Source organism: Odocoileus virginianus, chromosome X (genome assembly GCF_023699985.2).
Source record: "Odocoileus virginianus isolate 20LAN1187 ecotype Illinois chromosome X, Ovbor_1.2, whole genome shotgun sequence".
In the NCBI taxonomy this organism is placed as follows: domain Eukaryota; kingdom Metazoa; phylum Chordata; class Mammalia; order Artiodactyla; family Cervidae; genus Odocoileus; species Odocoileus virginianus.
Window position 1 is genome coordinate 51,905,767 of NC_069708.1, and position 17,627 is coordinate 51,923,393.

The 17,627-nt window shown below is 38.8% G+C and overlaps 2 protein-coding genes across 2 annotated transcripts in view; one reads left to right on the forward strand and one right to left on the reverse strand.

The window, feature by feature from the left end:
- CENPI (centromere protein I) overlaps positions 1-17,627 on the reverse strand; it is a 72,487-nt gene that overhangs the window by 45,750 nt on the left and 9,110 nt on the right. The window contains exons 6-12 of the mRNA XM_070462012.1: positions 4,552-4,600; positions 4,235-4,281; positions 2,924-3,013; positions 2,464-2,586; positions 2,058-2,225; positions 1,788-1,908; positions 568-659 (exon numbers count right to left, since the gene is read on the reverse strand). Of these exons, the coding sequence (XP_070318113.1) occupies positions 568-659; positions 1,788-1,908; positions 2,058-2,225; positions 2,464-2,586; positions 2,924-3,013; positions 4,235-4,281; positions 4,552-4,600 (690 nt within the window). The remainder of the gene's footprint in view (positions 1-567; positions 660-1,787; positions 1,909-2,057; positions 2,226-2,463; positions 2,587-2,923; positions 3,014-4,234; positions 4,282-4,551; positions 4,601-17,627) is intronic.
- Positions 13,597-15,341, forward strand: LOC110124404 (la-related protein 1B-like). The gene is given in 2 exon segments (XM_020872930.2): positions 13,597-14,602; positions 14,605-15,341. Coding segments are annotated over 2 exon segments (843 nt in total). The 5' UTR covers positions 13,597-14,103; the 3' UTR covers positions 14,949-15,341.

Consider the following 17,627-nt stretch of genomic DNA (forward strand, 5'->3'; position numbering starts at 1 on the left):
AGTTCAATTGGCTCTATCTATAGCGAATTTTGGGATTCCCAGGTGGTACTAGCGGTAAAGAACTCGCTGGCCAATGCAGGAGATGCACGAGACACAGGTTTGACCCTTGGGTCAGGAAGATCCCCTGGAGGAGGGCATGGCAACCCACTCCAGTATTCTTGCCTGGGAAATCCCATGGACAGAGGAACCTGGCAGGCTACAGTCCATGGGGTCTCAAAGAGTTGGACACAACCGAAGCAGCTTAGCATGCACTCATGATGAATTTTGAATTGAGCAAATATTGTTTACAAAAGATGTCAAGCACCAATGAAAGCGTTTTCAATGAATATCTAAATAAATTAAGAAGTGATGAAGTCATGGAACTCTGCTCAATGTTATGTGGCAGCCTGGACGGAAAGGGAGTTTAGGGGAGAATGGATACATGTATGTATGTATGGCTGAGTCCCTTTGCTGTTCACCTGAAACTATCACAACATTGTTAATTGGCTATACCCCAATACAAAATAAAAAGCTAAAAAAAAAAAAAAAAGTGGTGGTGAAATGCGTAGGAAACAAGCAGAACCTTACTTGTAAGAAGCATTCTGCCCTGAGGATAGTGTCCAGGAAGTTGGCAAATTCTTTTCCATGATCATAATTATTCACCTTGTACCAAATACACTCTGGAACAGAAATATTAAGCATAAGGCTCTGGTTGCACAACAATAAAAGCTACACAAAACATCACCACAACTCTAAAGTGACAAATGATAAATATAAACAAGCTATCAATCTCATACATCCCAGCCAGCTCACACTGGAGACTGTAACATATACATGGAGGTGACAGTGCAATGTTCCTCAACAACTTGGTAATACAGGGAAAACTTATAGTAAAAAAAATAAAGTGGTAAAAGTCATATATAATGAATATGATTAGCTTTATGCCACACAGTAATCCAAAAGAAAGTAAGTGTATGAATTAAAAGCTTGAGAATGCCTAAATTTAAATTAGGGTGAACTGGGGGTAATCTAAGAGTGGTAGAACTTTAGTGAGTGGAAATTTAACTGTATCATACCCTATGTAAAGAAAGACTTTTAGTAGGAAAAAGAGAGTTACCCTGGAACTGACTAAAACTGACCTTAAACACTCGAAGAGTCAGGATTTGCTTATCCAGGAAAGAAATAATCTGGTGAACACAATACTATTTTTAGAGAGATTGACCCCCTCAGAGGAAATGAAATGATTGGGTTTTACTATGGCCTGGATGAAAAACTCTCTCACTTCCCTTTCCTTCAGTTCAATAATTAAGAAACCTTCTGATGACTAATGTGGCTCCCACATATACTGATAGCAGAGAAGAGCTATTCTAGTCAGCAAACATGAACATTTTGGTCACCAGAAGGAATTACTTCTATCATGAAATAATAAGTTGACATTCTGGCTTACACAATAGTCTCAGAGTTTGGTTAGTATTAATCTGGTGATTCTGCAGGCTTAACAGCAAGTTTCTGAACATACAAAAGATAGAGAGGCCTTGGACTGTGACAGTCATCAAAGTGGAGGCACCCAGTGAGTTCTGGTGACGATGCAGTAGTGTTTCCTTAACAACATATCTCCTTTCTTACTTTCCCTTGAAATTAGAACAATGGCAGCATTCAGGCTCTGAATATATGATTATCAGAAAAATTATTATAGCTTATGAAGGCTCCTCCTGTCTAGACATCATCACTCTTTTAAAAGAAACCTATTCCTAAACCATCTTGCTCCTTCTTCATTCACCTAATACTTTAAAAGCATCAATTTTTACCTTCTTGTAATGTTTGACTCAACCAGTGATAGAGCCTCAGTAAGACTGACTCATCTCTGACACAGTTAATATAGTGAAGTAGCAGAGAGCTGTTCAGCACTGCGCCCATCTGAGAAGGCAGCTGCAAAGACAGAAAAATCAGTCAACTGTAAGAATATAAAAAGGAGATCAGAGCAACAAGGAAATCATCAGATAAGAAATATACAACAAAAATAAAGGCCATGAAGATCAAATGGATTATGCAAATAAGCATGTGGCCCAGTTATATACCTCTAAGCAATGAATGTTCTGTAAGAGTTGAGGGAAGCTTTTAAGCTGTTCCAGTGGAAATGATCCATTGCTACTGAAGTAATCGGAAAGATTCATCCTTTTTTTTCTACTTTCTTTACTGTAGTTACAGGAATTTAGCACTGGTATAATTGAGTGAGAATTCCAATTCTAAAAAAGAAAGATAATGAAACAATCAGTGGATCAAACAGATTACAAACTATAAATGTAAAAGCACTTATTAAGGTGATCTAATGAATAGAGTCTGAATGTGGTTTGCATAGAATCCTAATTAAAGTAATTAAAATATACTCAGACATCTATAATCTCTTCCAACATCTGAAACCTTATGATTTGAATTTAACAATAAAGAAGGCTGTGGAAGTTATTTGGGGTTTTAAATACTTACTCTTTTTATAGGATGGACATTAGCTAACATCAACTTTAGAGGTTCTGAAGGAAATCCTTGATTCCTTGACCTCAGAGCAAGTAGAGCGGTCTTCCACAGATTCTCTGAATTCTTAAAATAGATCTGTAAATTTGAATATAAAGTATATGAGAGGAGGTATCCATAAGTTGGAACAGCATAAAATCTAAAACTCTTCGTTAACTGAAAGTAAACTAATTATGAAATATTTTGCACCCATGCAGGTCCATTTAAAGTGTTTTTTTCCTAATCAGGAATCTATTAAGAACATTGAATAGAATCAAAATGAAGTGTTAAACCCTAAAAAACTTCTCAGAAGCAACACTACAATATTAGATCTTAAACAGTATGCTATAAACATTTTAGTCAAAATCTATAAATTAACTTACTCAAAATAACATATTTCTATCCAAATATGACTTATCACTCCTTAATCCCTTACCTTCTTTCTCATAGGCAAAGATACAGAAATCAAAGTAGGAACAAAGAATTTATACAGTGACAACAAAGCCTGGAGATGAGGCTGCATTCCCTGAAATAAAATAAGAGTTTTCAATTCTGTGGCCAATAAGAAAAAAAAAAGTAACAATAAAATAAAAAGATTAAACGTATATTCAGATCCTAATTTTATTATGTGATATAGCTATAGGAAGATGCTATACAGAATCTAGGAATAGAAACTCAAACATTTAAATCAATTATCATAAAGCAACCATCGCCGACTTGACATGTTCTCTTTTATGATCTTTTCCCATATTTTACTTCTTCCCTATATTTTCTCTCTTCTCTGACTGATTAATATAAAATAAAATTAAATTTAGACAAAATCATTATTATTACTATCCTCAGAGAGCTACCAGAAAATACTGCATGCGCTCAAAGAACTGAAACAGGAAGCTATAAAACAAGAAAGTGAAAGTGGTAGTTGCCCAGTCTTGTCTGACTCTTTGTGAACCCACGGACTATAGCCCACCAGGCTCCTCTGTCCATGGGATTTCCTTCTCTGGGGGATCTTCCCAACCCAGGGATCAAACCCAGGTCTGCATTGCAGGTAGATTCTTTACCATGTGACCTACCAGGGGAGCCCCTAATAAAACAAAAACAATCACTGAATTGTAAATACCAACAGGAAACCTCATACTGGAGAAGCACAAATGTGCACATGTATTTGTGTTTTTCATGAAAACTGAATGCCTCTATATAGGTCATGCAGGCTTCGATAATTAGGCATAGGCACCACAACTTCCTACGGTTTTATACCCAAAGCTTCTGTTACCTGGCAGGTATAGTGGAAATAAGGCAAGAGGGCTGTAAGGACAAGAGATAATAGTCAGGAAATATACTGAAGTTTAAGCATCCAGAGAAGAATGCTTTCCTAGATCACAGCCACAGAATAAATAAGCTAGTCACTTTAATAAAATAGTCATTTTTTATTACTCCCTAACACTTAATTTCCAGCCATACCAACCCAATTCCATAAACAGTTGCTGCTATTTGATATCTACCCAGCTTTTGCTCATGCTGTTCCCTGCCATGAGTGCCCTTCTTTTCCTTCCTGGCCTAGTTAAATTCTACTTACTATCATCACTCCTCCCTTGACCCCAGTCTAACTCTGATTTTTATTTTGTTGACTCAGCTTCCCAGGCAATAAGTTTCTTGAAGATAATGATGCATTCAGTTTTACATCCCCAAAGCCTAGCTCCATACCTAGCACAGAGTACACTAGCCAGTTTTAGGTCTTCTCAGTACTCACCATTTTGGCCTGAAGATCAAGCAGTTTTCTCACACGAAATGGTTTGACTAGTGAAGGCAAAGAAAAGAAGTACTAAGTTTGTGGTTTAGAATAAAAAGAAACATTGTCCATGTAGCTTCTCCTTAACAACACATTAAGAATATAATTACCCTGCTCAGTTAAGCCATTAAGCAGATGCTCTTAGGTAAAAGTACTAAAAAACAATTCCCACGAAACCTTGCCATAGAACTAATGTTAATAATTAAAACTTTTTAAAGGCCAATACAAATGCTAATTCCAGAGAGTGAATGTAATACAATTGGAATGAAAATACTCACCATTCTCTTTTTTGGTAAGTAAATATAACAAATGGCAGACATAAGGGCACTGTCAAAATATAAAAATTAAAAGAAAAAATGACAATATATCTTGAAGAGAGCAACAATGCATTTTCCTTAAATGTCAATCTACACTGATTAAGAAAAAAGGCTTCAGGACTTGATTGAACAATAGTTTTAATCAGCATGTCTTTATGCTATTTTGGGGTTTCCCTAGTGGCTCAGCTGGTAAAGAATCCACCTACAAGGCGGGAGACCTGGGTTTGAACCCTGGGTTGGGAAGATCCCATGGAGAAGGGAAAGGCTACCCACTCCAGTATTCTGGCCTGGAGAATTCCATTGACTGTATAGTTCATGGGGTCACAAAGAGCTGGACATGACTGAGCGACTTTCACTTACTCACTCACTCTATTTTTAAAGTTATTTTTGGAATACAACAATGCAGACAACTTGAAAACCAGAAACAGATTCTTCTGCCTAACAAAAATTCATGTATTCCTTCTAGTGCATGTGTACATGCTAAGTCGCCTTAGTCATGTCTGACTCTGTGACCCGCTGGACTGTAGCCTGCCAGGCTCCTCTGTCCATGGGATTCTCCAGGCAAGAATACTGGAGTGGACTGCCAATTCCTTCTAGTAGTCCACAGCTATTAAGATACAAACTTAAAATTTTATCCTGATTTCCCACTTAAAAGTATTTTCCCATGTTACTTGGTCTTCAAAATGATCATTTTCAATGATCTTAATATTCTAGTGAATATACCAGAATTTAATTAGCCATTGAGCCTTCAGTCTGGCAAAACAGCACATACTCAATAAATTTGAACTTGAAGTACTCAAGGATTGGTTCTTTATACCACATCTTTTTGAGTGACCACTTGTTGAAGTTTTATTCTAGATAAGAGGTCAGCAAACTATAGTTCACTTATTTTCAAATCAAGTTTTACTGGAACACAACTGCACTAACTCATTTATGTATTGGCCATGGTTGTTTTCCTGCTACAACAGCAGAGTTGAGCAGTTGTGACACAAACTGAGTGGCCTGCAAAGCCTAAAATATTTACTTCCTTTTCTTTATAGGAAATTTGCTGTTATTTGTTCTAGAAGAAAACAGAGGAGAGTATCTTCATGACCAGAGAGTAGCAGTTCATTTTTTCCTTTAAAAAAATGATAACCATAAAATAAAACATAAAAGGAAAACCCCCAATAAATCAGAGTTCATGAAATTAAGAATATCTGTTTATCAGACAAGAAAACAATATTCTATTGCAGGGATGGGTAAACAACAACCTGTGGATCAAATTCAGCCCACTGCTCGTCACCGTGAATAGTTTTAGTGAAACACAGCCATTTGTTTGTTTGTAGCTGAGTTTGCACTGCACCAGCAGAGTGAGTACTTGTGACAAAGACAGTATGATGATCAAACCTAAATATTTACTACTTGGCCCTTTAAGAAAGAATTTGCCAATACCTGCTTTAGAATATAGGAAATTGAAAAAGTAAATTATTAAAGGGGTGACAGAGGATGAGATGATTGGATAGCATCACTGACTCAATGGACATGAGTTTGAGCAAACTCTGGGAGATAGTGAAGGACAGGGAAGCCTTGCACATTGTAGTCATTGGGATCACAAAGAGTCAGACACGACTTAGTGATTGAACAACAATAACAAATTATTAAATGGGACTAGAGAAGTAGCAAAACCCAAGATTATTTTTAAACAAAGTTATATTTTGGTAGTTATGACTCTAAACTTTAAAGTACAGAATTCCATATTGCCACTCCTCTACTTAGAAATGAGTTGATAAAGACTGAACATACTTGTAAGAAGTGTGAATTTAGATATAGGATCTTCTTTTTTATTTAAGGGAAGAATACATATTATGACCAAATCTGCCATATTCTACACAAAATATAGTAACTTTCCGTAAAAAAAATTCACTGCCTCACATCCCTAGGATATGAACCATTGAAAGCTGAAGTGTTAGTCACTCAGTCATGTCCGACTCTTTGCAATCCTATGGACTGTAGCCCACCAGGCTCCTCTGTCCATGGGATTCTCCAGGCAAGAATATTGGAGTGGGTTGCCATTTCCTTCTCCAGGGGATCTTCCCAATCCAGGGATGGAACCCAGACCTTCTGCATTGCAGAGATTCTTTACCACCTGAGCAACACAGGGAATGCTGTGAACCATTAGCAACACTATTTATCATGTTGGGTTTAAAATGAGTGTCACCCTAAGCTCCAGTATTCTATCTGACACTGTCCTTTAATCACATCTAGAAAGGAAAAATTCATGTGCATCTGATACTTTACAACTGCTGTGCTGACAAACAGTTAGCCACCACACCTCAGTCGCTAGTCAGGCGCCCATCAAGTTGTGACTTTTTATTTTTACTTTTTGGCTGCACCAAATGACATATGGGATCCTAATTCTTGATCAACGATTGAACCCACACACCCTGCAGTGGAGTCTTAACCAGTGGACCACGAGGGAACTCCCAAGTTGTAACTCTTTTTTTAATGCTTGTTATAGCTAGGATCCTTATTTCTTCTGGGTGATACTTATACAAATGTGTTCAGTTTATAAAAATTTATTGAACTGATTACTTATAATAGAAGTAATCTGGTGTATGTATGTGCGCTAAGTCACTTCAGTCATGTCCATCTCTTTATGACCCTATGTACTGTAGCCCTCCAGGCTCCTGTGTCCATGGGATTCTCCAGGCAAAAATACTGGAGTAGGTTGCCATGCCATCCTCCAGGAGATCTTCCCAACCCAGGGATTGAGCCCACGTCTCTTTTGTCTCCTGCATTGGCAGGCAGGCTCTTTACCACTGGTCCCACCTGGGATACTTCAATAAATATTTTTAAAGAGAAGAAAAAGGAAAAAAAGGAAGCCCCTTTCTCACCTGCCATGCTGAGCAAGAAACTCTTTAGTGAGCATCATGAAAACTACTCAAGCATACTGAAATTATTTGACAAATATTTATGAATAGATCCTATTCATTCATTCATGAAAGAAGTATTTATTAAGCAGTAGATAAAACAGACAAAAAGACCTGTTCTTATGAAGTTTACAATACTAGATATTTTGGTTATAAAAGGCTCAGTCCCTGCCTGAAAGAACTCCTAAGTATGTATCCAAAAGAATTCTAAGCAGGGACTTGTTCTGAACAGACACTTGGATGCCAATGTTCACTGAAACATTATTCATGTTAACCAAAAGGTAGAAACAATCCAAAAGTTCATCAACAGATAATGGTATATACATACAGTAGAATATCATTCAGTCATAAAAACAAAGTTCTGATATATGCTATAACATGAATGAACCTTGAAGACATGTTAAGTGAAAGAAGCCAGACACAAAAGAACAAATACTGGATTATTCCACTTATATAAGGTACCTAGGATAGGCAAAGCATTATGCTTTCAAGTGAAAAGTAAAGTAAGTTAAAAGAAGCCAGTCAAAAATGACACCACCCTATATGATTCCATTTATGTGAAATGTCCATAATAGGCAAATCTCTAAAAACACAAAATATATTAGGAGTTGTTTGCATGCATTCACGCAAAGTCGTTTCAGTCGTGTCCAACTCTTTGCAACCCCATCGACGTAGCCCGCCAGGCTCCTCTGACTATGGGGATTCTCCAGGCAAGAATAGTGGAGTGGGCTGCCATATCGCCTTCAGGGAATCTTCCCAACCCAGGGATTGAACCCACATCTCTTATGTCTCCTGCATTGACAGGCAGGTTCTTTACCACTAGTGCCACCTCAAAAGCCCCAGGAGTTGCTTAAGAACCTCTAAATAGAAAGATAGGGGTGATAGCTAAGATGTATGAGTTTTTTTTTAAGTGTAAGAAGGTCACAATAAAGCAAGCCACATGAATACGTTGGTTTCCCAAGGGGTATGAGATTTTTGAAGTGATGAAAATGGTCTACAATTGACTCTGCTCATGGTTGCACATATCTACGAACATACTAAAATCCAGCAGATTTTACTTTGAGTGGACTGTGGTATATAAGTTATATCTCACAAAGCTGCTGTTAAAAAGTATTCCAAGAGAAAAGAAACAACGTATTACAGTTAGACTGATTCAACAACAATGGAAAGGAGGTGCCAGTGGAATAATACTGTCAATGTCCTGAGAGAATTTAACTGTCACCCTAGTGTTCTACACACAGCAGAACCAAATTTCTTTTTTTCCTACATATAAATGTATCTGTTCTTTTTCAAATTCTTTTCCTGATTAGGCAGAACCAATTTTTAGGAACACGGGCATAGTAAAGACATTTTTAGACAAAGACAGAGTTTACCATCAAAGATTCTACTCTCAAACTGGGGCACTATGACAACCCAGAGGGGTGGAATGGAGTGGGAGGTGAGAAGAAGGCTCAAGAGGGAGGGGACATATGTATATCTACGATCCATGTTGATGTATGGCAGAAATCAACACAATATTTTATTATCCTTCAATTAAAAATTTAAAAAAATTAAAAATAACAAGATTCTACTGAAAGAATATTCTAGGGATTTCCCCAGTGGTCCAGAGGTTAAGACACTGCACTTCCACTGCAGTTGGCACAGGTTTAATCCCCACTTGGGGAAGTTCTATATGCTGGGTGGTACAGCAAAATAAAGAAGAAAAAAACCTAAAGAAAATATTTTCAGACAGAGGAAAATAATCTCGATTAAAGGTCTGAGATGTAAAAACAAATGATGAGCAAAGAAACTGGCAAATATGTGGGCAAATTGAAACATCAATTGTGAAGAAAATAATAATATCTACTATGTCTGTATGTGGAGGAGGATGGTGAAGAGTCAGAACTAAAATCAGATAATAGTGTACAATCTGGGAGGGATGTGATCAGAGTTAAAGAATTCTAGGGCCCTGTATCTTTCAAGATGAAGATATTGGTTACCTCTAGACTTTAAGAAAAGCCTTCAAGATTTCAACTGAGAAAATTATAAATAGTTATTAATTCATTAAACAATAAATCCATTACATGATAAATGACATATTTTATGAAAAATAACTATATCTTCCAAACAAAAGAAAAATAGTAAGAAGGATGACCTTTTATATATTTTACATTTTATACTATATATGCATATTAAAATAGGTACAATAATAACACCACACACAGAGTATGTAATTTCCAACCACGAATGGGGGACAACCACAATCAATCCAAAATAAGAGGGATGAGGAAAAGAATCAGAAAAAAAGCAGATCATTTAAAAGTTCAAAATAAGAGATCTCAGGGTTTCCCTGGTGGTTCAGTGGTAAAGAATCCACCTGCCAAATACAGGAATTCCACTCTTGATCTGGGAAGATTCCACATGCCATGGAGCAACTAAGCCCATGCACCACAACTGTTGAGCCTGTGCTCTAGAGCCTGGGAGCTGCAACTACTGAAGCCTATGCACCCTAGAGTCTGTGCTGCGCAACAAGAGAAGCCCACATACCACAATTACATTGTAGCTCCTGTTCCCTGCAACTCTAGAAAAGACTGCAGCAATAAAGACCCAGCACAGCCCAAAATAATAAAATTAAAAAATAAGGTAGTCCTACTTATTTCTACGATATCAATAATCACTACAAAGGTAAATAAACTAATTTTCCAGGCAAAAGTGAAAAATCATTAAACAGGATTTAAAAATAAAATCTGTACTATGCTAAGTTGTTTCAGTCATATCCAACTCTTTGCAACCCTACGAACTGTAGCCAGCCAGGCTCCTTTGTCCATGGGATTCTCCAGGCAAGAATGCTGGAGCGAGGAAGTGTCTAAGACATGAGGGCAAAGGAAGATTTTTCAAAAAACCAAAAGATAGAAATACACCAAGCAATGTTGTTGCTGTTCAGTCGCTAAGTCATATCCGACTCTTTGTGACCTTATGGACTGCAGCACACGAGGCCTCCCTGTCCCTCATTATCTCCCGGAGTTTGCCCAAGTTCATGTCCATACCAAGCAATATACTAGCCAAAATAAAGCCTGAGTTGACAATGTCAATATCAAACAAAATGACTAAAGCGAAAAGCATTTCTAACAAAATGCTACTCCATGATACAGGTTTGACTCAGCAGGACAATATGAAAACTATAATTGTGCCTTTACCTAGTAATAGACTCAAAATATATAAAGCAAAATTTGACAGAACTTTTTAATGAAAAACTGACAAGTCTGCCTTCTGAGTGGGAGATTTTCAACATACTTCACTTGGTAATTGACAGATGAGCAGCAATGGCAACAACAAATCCACAGGATACGGAAAATTTCAATTCCAATAACCTTCATTCCCTTACTCTAGTCTTCAACAACTCATTGCACTGTCACTCTAAATCCTGTCATCACACTGAACCAGTCCCCTCCTGCAATCTTAAACTCTAATGCCACAATTTCTATCATTCCAATTTTCAATCCTAGTACATGTCTTTAATGTCACCAAGGCAACCTGAAACTCAGCTGTTTGTGCTCCCAATCTGCTCTCTTTTGACTTCACCTTCTCCCTTTTCTCTCTAGACTTCCTGATCTATTAGCTCAGTCACTCTCTTGCCTTCGTGTCCCACCCTGGAGGAACTATGACCCTTGACATTAGTAACATCACAAATTCATGCTCCCTAAACTTATCTGGGCCTTCAGAACTGTGTCTCTTAATCTATTTCTATATCCACCAAGAGCTATTTCAAAATGTATACTCTCAAACATAACATTCTATCTTTTCCTCCTCATTTTCAGCAGAAGACCTTGCCTCCTACTTGAGTGAAAATTTGAGGAAAAAAAAAATCACTAAAACCACTGGGCAGGAAATCCCTCAGTCACATCCCTTACTAACTCATAAATTTATGGACATCAACACCCATATCTCTCTTCCTATTGAAAAGAAATCCCTGTAACTTTAACCCTGAAAGTGAAAGTGACAGTCACTCAGTCGTGTCCGACTTTTTGCAACCCCTATGGATTGTAGCCCACAGGCTACAGAGGACAGGCTCTTCTGTCCATAGAATTCTCCAGGGAAGGATACTGGAGTGGGTTGCCATTTCCTTCTCCATTAATCCTGATCCCTAGTCTTATTCTGATACTGCTCCTCTATATTTCCATGGAACTCTGTGGATATTATCACAGGATTTATCACACTGTACTTCTCTCTCCTACTACATTTAAAGATCTTCAAGGCTCAGCCTCTTACTAGGTAAGTTACCTTAGCAAAGTTACACAACTTTTCCAAGCCTCAGTTGTCTCATCTCTAAAATGGGAATAGCATTTCCCATAAATCCTGCCTCTAGTCACATGACCCTGGATAATTATTTGACTTCTCTGTGCCTCATACTCCTCCTCTCTAAAATGGGGATAAAAGTGTATATGTCACAAGGATGTAAAGATGTTTAAATAAGTTAAAACCACTTCTTATCTGGTGTGTGTTTTCCATTTACAGCACATTTCAGTTTGGTCTAGCCACATTCCCAGTGCTCATTTAGTCGCATAAGGTTAGTGGATACCACACTGGAGAGCACAAGTATAGAAAATAGTAGGTGCTAAATAAATGTTTATTTTGAAATGAGGTTAACAATAAAAAGAACTTTCAGACCCTCAGAACTAGGAAAAAATACATAGTCTGACATTTCATTTTCTACATTTTAACATCTCTGAAAAGAAAACTAATCCTAAAATCAGTATCAGGTGACAATTTTAATGGCAACATTCCACTGTAATGGTTTGAAAGATAATGATGCATCTCAAAACTTATGGCATCTTAGAGTTGGTGAAATACTGTGTAAAAGCACTTGGTGCATGGTATATAAGGCTCATATAAGTTAACTATACCAGGCTTATAGTTAACTTATGTGCTAAGTCGATTTGGTTGCGTCTGACTCTTTGCAATCTATGGACCACGGTCTACCAGGCTTTTCTGTCCATGGGATTCTCCAGGCAAGAATACTGGAGAGGGTGGCCATGCCCTCCTCCAGGGGATCTTCCCAACCCAGGCACTGAACCCGGGTATCTTACGTCTCCTGCATTGGCAGGAGGGTTCTTTACCACTAGCACCATATGGGAAGACCAATAGTTAACTTATTCTTAACTCATATTTGTATCTCCAATACTAGCTCAATGAATCTCACATTAGTTAATAAATGTTCACTGAGTGAATTTCTACAGGATGTAACCTCAAACTTTGTACATCTAAAGCCAAACATATTATGTTCCTTTTAAAACTACCTCCTTTTCCACAAATTTCCTTTTATGGTCAAAGGTACCATCATTCTGCATCATGCTGACTTACAAACTCTATCTTTATTTCTTGACCTTTCCCTTAATCCAGTTTAGGTACTAGATTATGTCAATTCTTCCTTTACAGTCTCCTTTAAGATTTGTCCCGTCAATTTTTCATACCCCTTAATCTCTGATAGTGATTCTCAGACTTTTTGGTCTCAAGACTCTTTACATTCTTAAAAATTAGAAGATCCCCAAAAGGTTTTGTTTATCTGGTTTATAGCTGTTGATATTCACCATATTAGAAATTAAAACTAGGAAATTTTTTAATGTTTAGTAACTCATTTAAAAAATAAACTCATTACATTCTAACCATAAATGAAATATTTTATGAAAAATAACGAGAGGTCCTCAAGTCTTGGTTTGCGGCGCTTCTGCCTCAGCCCGCGCCGGCTGAGGGCTCGCGGCTCCGGCTGCGAAGCCTGGCGCGTGTTGGCAGGCTCGGGGCTAGCGCCGCTGAGGCAGGCTGGGCCGACGGGCGGTTAGCGCCCCGTTCAACGCGGGGAGGGGCGGCACGCCGAGAGCTGCACGGCCTCCTCACCCGACACGGGCGGCCGTGGCGACGGCGGCCGGGTTCTCGGGTTCTCTTCCTCAGGCCGCAGCCAGTCGGTGTCCCGGCGGAGCGACGGGCAGCCGAGCTCCCTTGCCCCGGGCCCCCCCTGGCTGGGGCGGCTGGGGCAGGGGGACCATGCCTGCTCGCGCTCCAGTGCCCGCCGCTCACCCTCGGGAGGAGCCTTCCGCGGCAGGCAGCAGCTGAGAGGGAGTCGCTGGCGGCCGCGGGGAGCCGGCAGGCCGAGCAGCTACCCCCGCTCGAACGGGAGGGCAAGGAGGCGGCGAGGGAGGAGAGGGCCGCGACCGCCACCAGCGCGGGGGCGCGGGGCGAGCCGTCGCCGGCGCCGGTGCTGGGACACAGCGTGCCTCAGGCGGCCGTGCCTGTGAAGCTCCTGGCGCTGCACCTGGCGCACAAGGCGCGCGGGCCAGGGGGGCCCTTCGGTGGGGAGCCGCCGCGACCGCTGCCGCGGGACCCGCCGGCCGAGAACGCCCTGGAGGAGGAGGCTGCGGCGGCCAGCTCGGAGGAAAAGCTGCAGCCGCCGCCACCGCCGAAGGAGAATCCCTGGACCAGAAAGCCTCCCCAACACCTGTCCCCCGCCGGGTCGGGGCCGCTGCCGTTGCCCCCACTGGAAACCTTGGAGGCAGAGCTCAGTTCCCCCAAAATTATAAAAGCAGGAAAACTCAAGACAAAGAAATCCAATAAGGCTAGTGATTTCAGCAATATGGCAAATTGGCCAACACCAAGTGAATTAGTGAACACTGAATGTCAGAGTGTCATCAGTCAAGGAAATAAGAAGCCACAAAATAGAAAAGAAAGAGAAGACAAGGTTGAAAAGAGAAATGTTAACAATGAAAGCAGAGAAAACCAGGAAACAAAATTAGATGGTCCTGGTGAAAATGTCAGTGAGGATGAGGCTCAGTTAAGTAACCAACAAAAAAGAGCTAATAAGCACAGATGGGTACCACTCCACTTAGAAGATGTAAGACCAGAGAGTCAAGAAAGACCACGGTCCCGGAATAGCTCAAGATGTCAATCTGAAGCAAATAAATCATCACATAACAATAGGAGAAATGACACACGAAGTTGGAGGCGTGAAAAAGAAAAGAGAGAAGATCAAGATGAAGTTTCCGGTGTGAGAAGTGAGGGTGGTAATATCCGAGGCTCCTTTAGAGGCCGAGGAAGAGGCCGAGGATGAGGAAGAGGCCGGGGCAGAGGAAATCCTCAATTGAGTATTACTTCAGTATAGAAAATTTGGAACGGGATTTCTTTCTTAGGAGAAAGATGGACGAGCAAGGTTTCTTGCCTATTTCCCTGATTGCTGGTTTCCACCGTGTTCAGGCTCTCACTACAAACCTTAATCTCATTTTGGAGGCACTGAAAGATAGCACAGAAGTGGAAATCGTGGATGAGAAAATGAGAAAAAAGGTAGAACCAGAAAAATGGCCGATTCCGGGCCCTCCTCCACAGAGTGTGCCACAGACAGACTTCTCTCGACTGATTGATTGCCCAGAGTTCGTACCAGGGCAAGCCTTTGGTTCACATACAGTCAGGGTGATGATCTACTGATGCTCTTGGATGTCATTTCATCGGAATATGCAGAGGAATAGGTGACTCACTGAAATATCATTATAAATGTTGGAACAAATCGTGCTGCAGAAATGAAAGCAACCAGACTTCTCTGCAAGACTGTCTACTTCCACTCCTTGTGGAGGAGGTTGGGCCAACACTACAATGGAGATAAACACCTTTGTGATGATGATGAAAGACAGACCCAAGAACTGCTGTTGTTTTTATAGGAGCTGCCCATTTGTTTGTAATTAGCCTGGGCTGCATGTGCAACTTTTATTCACGGTGGGAAAGTTAATTATCATTCTGGAAATATTGCAAGATTCTGTCTTTTCCTTCCAGACTTCTGTACTTGTGTCCAGATCAATAAAGCAGAAATAGGCTTGAGTGGAATTTCCTGGTTTGTTAGATCCTTTGCTGTTTTCAGTATAGTGTACATTGTATAACTCACCTATTGTCATAATATTTCACATGAACTATGAGATTTATTAATGTGGACTATTAAGGATAAGAAACCTTAAGAAATGAACAAGTGAATTTTTTTTTTACTCTTTAAAATCTATTTTTGATATACCATTGTAGAAACCTGCCATCAATAAAGCACTGATGGATAGTCTCACAGATATTTTTATTGAGCATTTCTTTGATTGTTAGCCCTCTGTGCCTCTCTGCCTAGAAAGCAATTTGGGCAGGTGTTTTAAAAGTTTGAGAACTTCAAGTGACTTTTTTTTAGGTTTTTTAAAAAACATATGATGTCTGATTGTATAAGTTAGATTAATTTATTGTATAAACTTGGGGTCCAAGATGATATATTTAACCTTATGAACAGGCATTAGGTCAGTTGTAAAATAGAAACAGGGTAGGTAAGATAGTGAAGTTGGTGATGCCTGTCCGTTAATCATTTATGCATTATTAATAAAATTACAAGAATAAAAAAAAAAGAAAAAGAAAAATAACTATATTTTCCCAAAAAAAGACTTAGCGTGACATAGTTTTACATTTCTACAATCTCTTTAACGTTTCTGACTTAACAGAATACAGGTAGATACTCTGCTTATGCATTAAATGTAACAATATATTCTTATGATTGAAGTACATGAAGAAAAGTTAGCCTCACACACATATGTAATTGGGAAAGAAAGAATATTTTAATAGCTTTTTCAAAAAATTGTGGATATTAGTCTTTGATACTTCACCAGAACTAATAAGCAGTAGTCTCTTAGGAAATAGCTGCAATGTGGATTCTGAAATCTTATCAATGAACTCTTTGTACTCTATTCTATTAAAATTCATTGATATATCTTGCATTTTGGATGGCTTTTACCCATACATAATTTCAAATGAGATCATTTGGAAATTAGTTATAATGATCTCCCAAATGTTGACATATTTCATTATATAATTATTAATATAATTATAATATAATTGCAATCATTATATAATACTAAAAATCACAGTCATTAATATTCTCATTCTCATCAGCAAAGTCTTTTAAGTATTGGGAAGCTGTCAAGTTCACAATGACAAATACAAATTTTTCAAACTTGTCATTTTTGCTTTAAAGCTCAAATTTTACCACTTGCAACAAATAGCGCCAGTTTTCTATGAAACGACCAGCTCACTTTGTTCATTTTTAAGAAAACATCCGCCAAATACCAAGTCTGAATAAACATAGTTTATATGTCAGTCATTCTTTGAAGTAAAAATGGTATTCCATGGAAAAAAGTAGCTAGTTTGGCTCACAATTCAATCACACACAGTTTCTTTCCTCACGACAACTGTTGTGCTTTAATATGCAGAAGGGATTTATTTATACTTCCCATTTCATCAGACAGAATATTAAAGATATGTCTCACAGGTTGAAGTTTAATATAATTAATGAATTAATTTTTATTGCTTCATTTGGGACATTATTAAGTAAAACTAGCATTTTTGTTTTTTACTACAGTAAAGAACACAACAAATCCTACTACAGTGCGGACTCACTGCCCTGAGTGGGTCAGCAGTTTTATCCATCATCAGTGCAAATGGCAACACAGTGAAAATAGATACTAACATCTTGATATTGCTATAAAGATAATTTTAACCTCTGAGACCTCCTGAAAGTTTCTCAGGAAGCATCAAAGGATCCACAGAGCATATTTGAGAATTGCTAGTTTAGGATATCATCAACATGTCAGTCTCCTAACTAGTCTTCCTGATTCTAGCTTCCATCCTAATTCATAATGTTTGGCATTATTAGATACAACTTCCTACAATGTTGCTTTCAACATGTTCTGTCCCAAAGTTTTCAGTGACTTCCCCACTGGATAAAGTTCAAATTCCTTACCATCATATTTAAAGACCTCTACAATTTTTCCACACCCAATTTTTTCAGCCTTACCACCCACCACTGCCTGACATCAATTGTAATTAAGTCAGTCTGATCTATTTAAGGTTTCCTAAACACAATTTACACAGCTCACAACTTTGCTTGAAATATTCCTGTCTTATCAAACATTAAATCTTAAATCCTACTCCACCTTCATGGCCCAGTTCAGTGCCCACATACTTTATGATGCTTTTTCTAATCACTCTGGTTTACAGTGTTCTTTTCTTCCTGGAAATATCACAGCAATTATTATCCTCATATTAACACACACTGTCTTTGATAATAGAACTTACATGTTGTCATTTAAC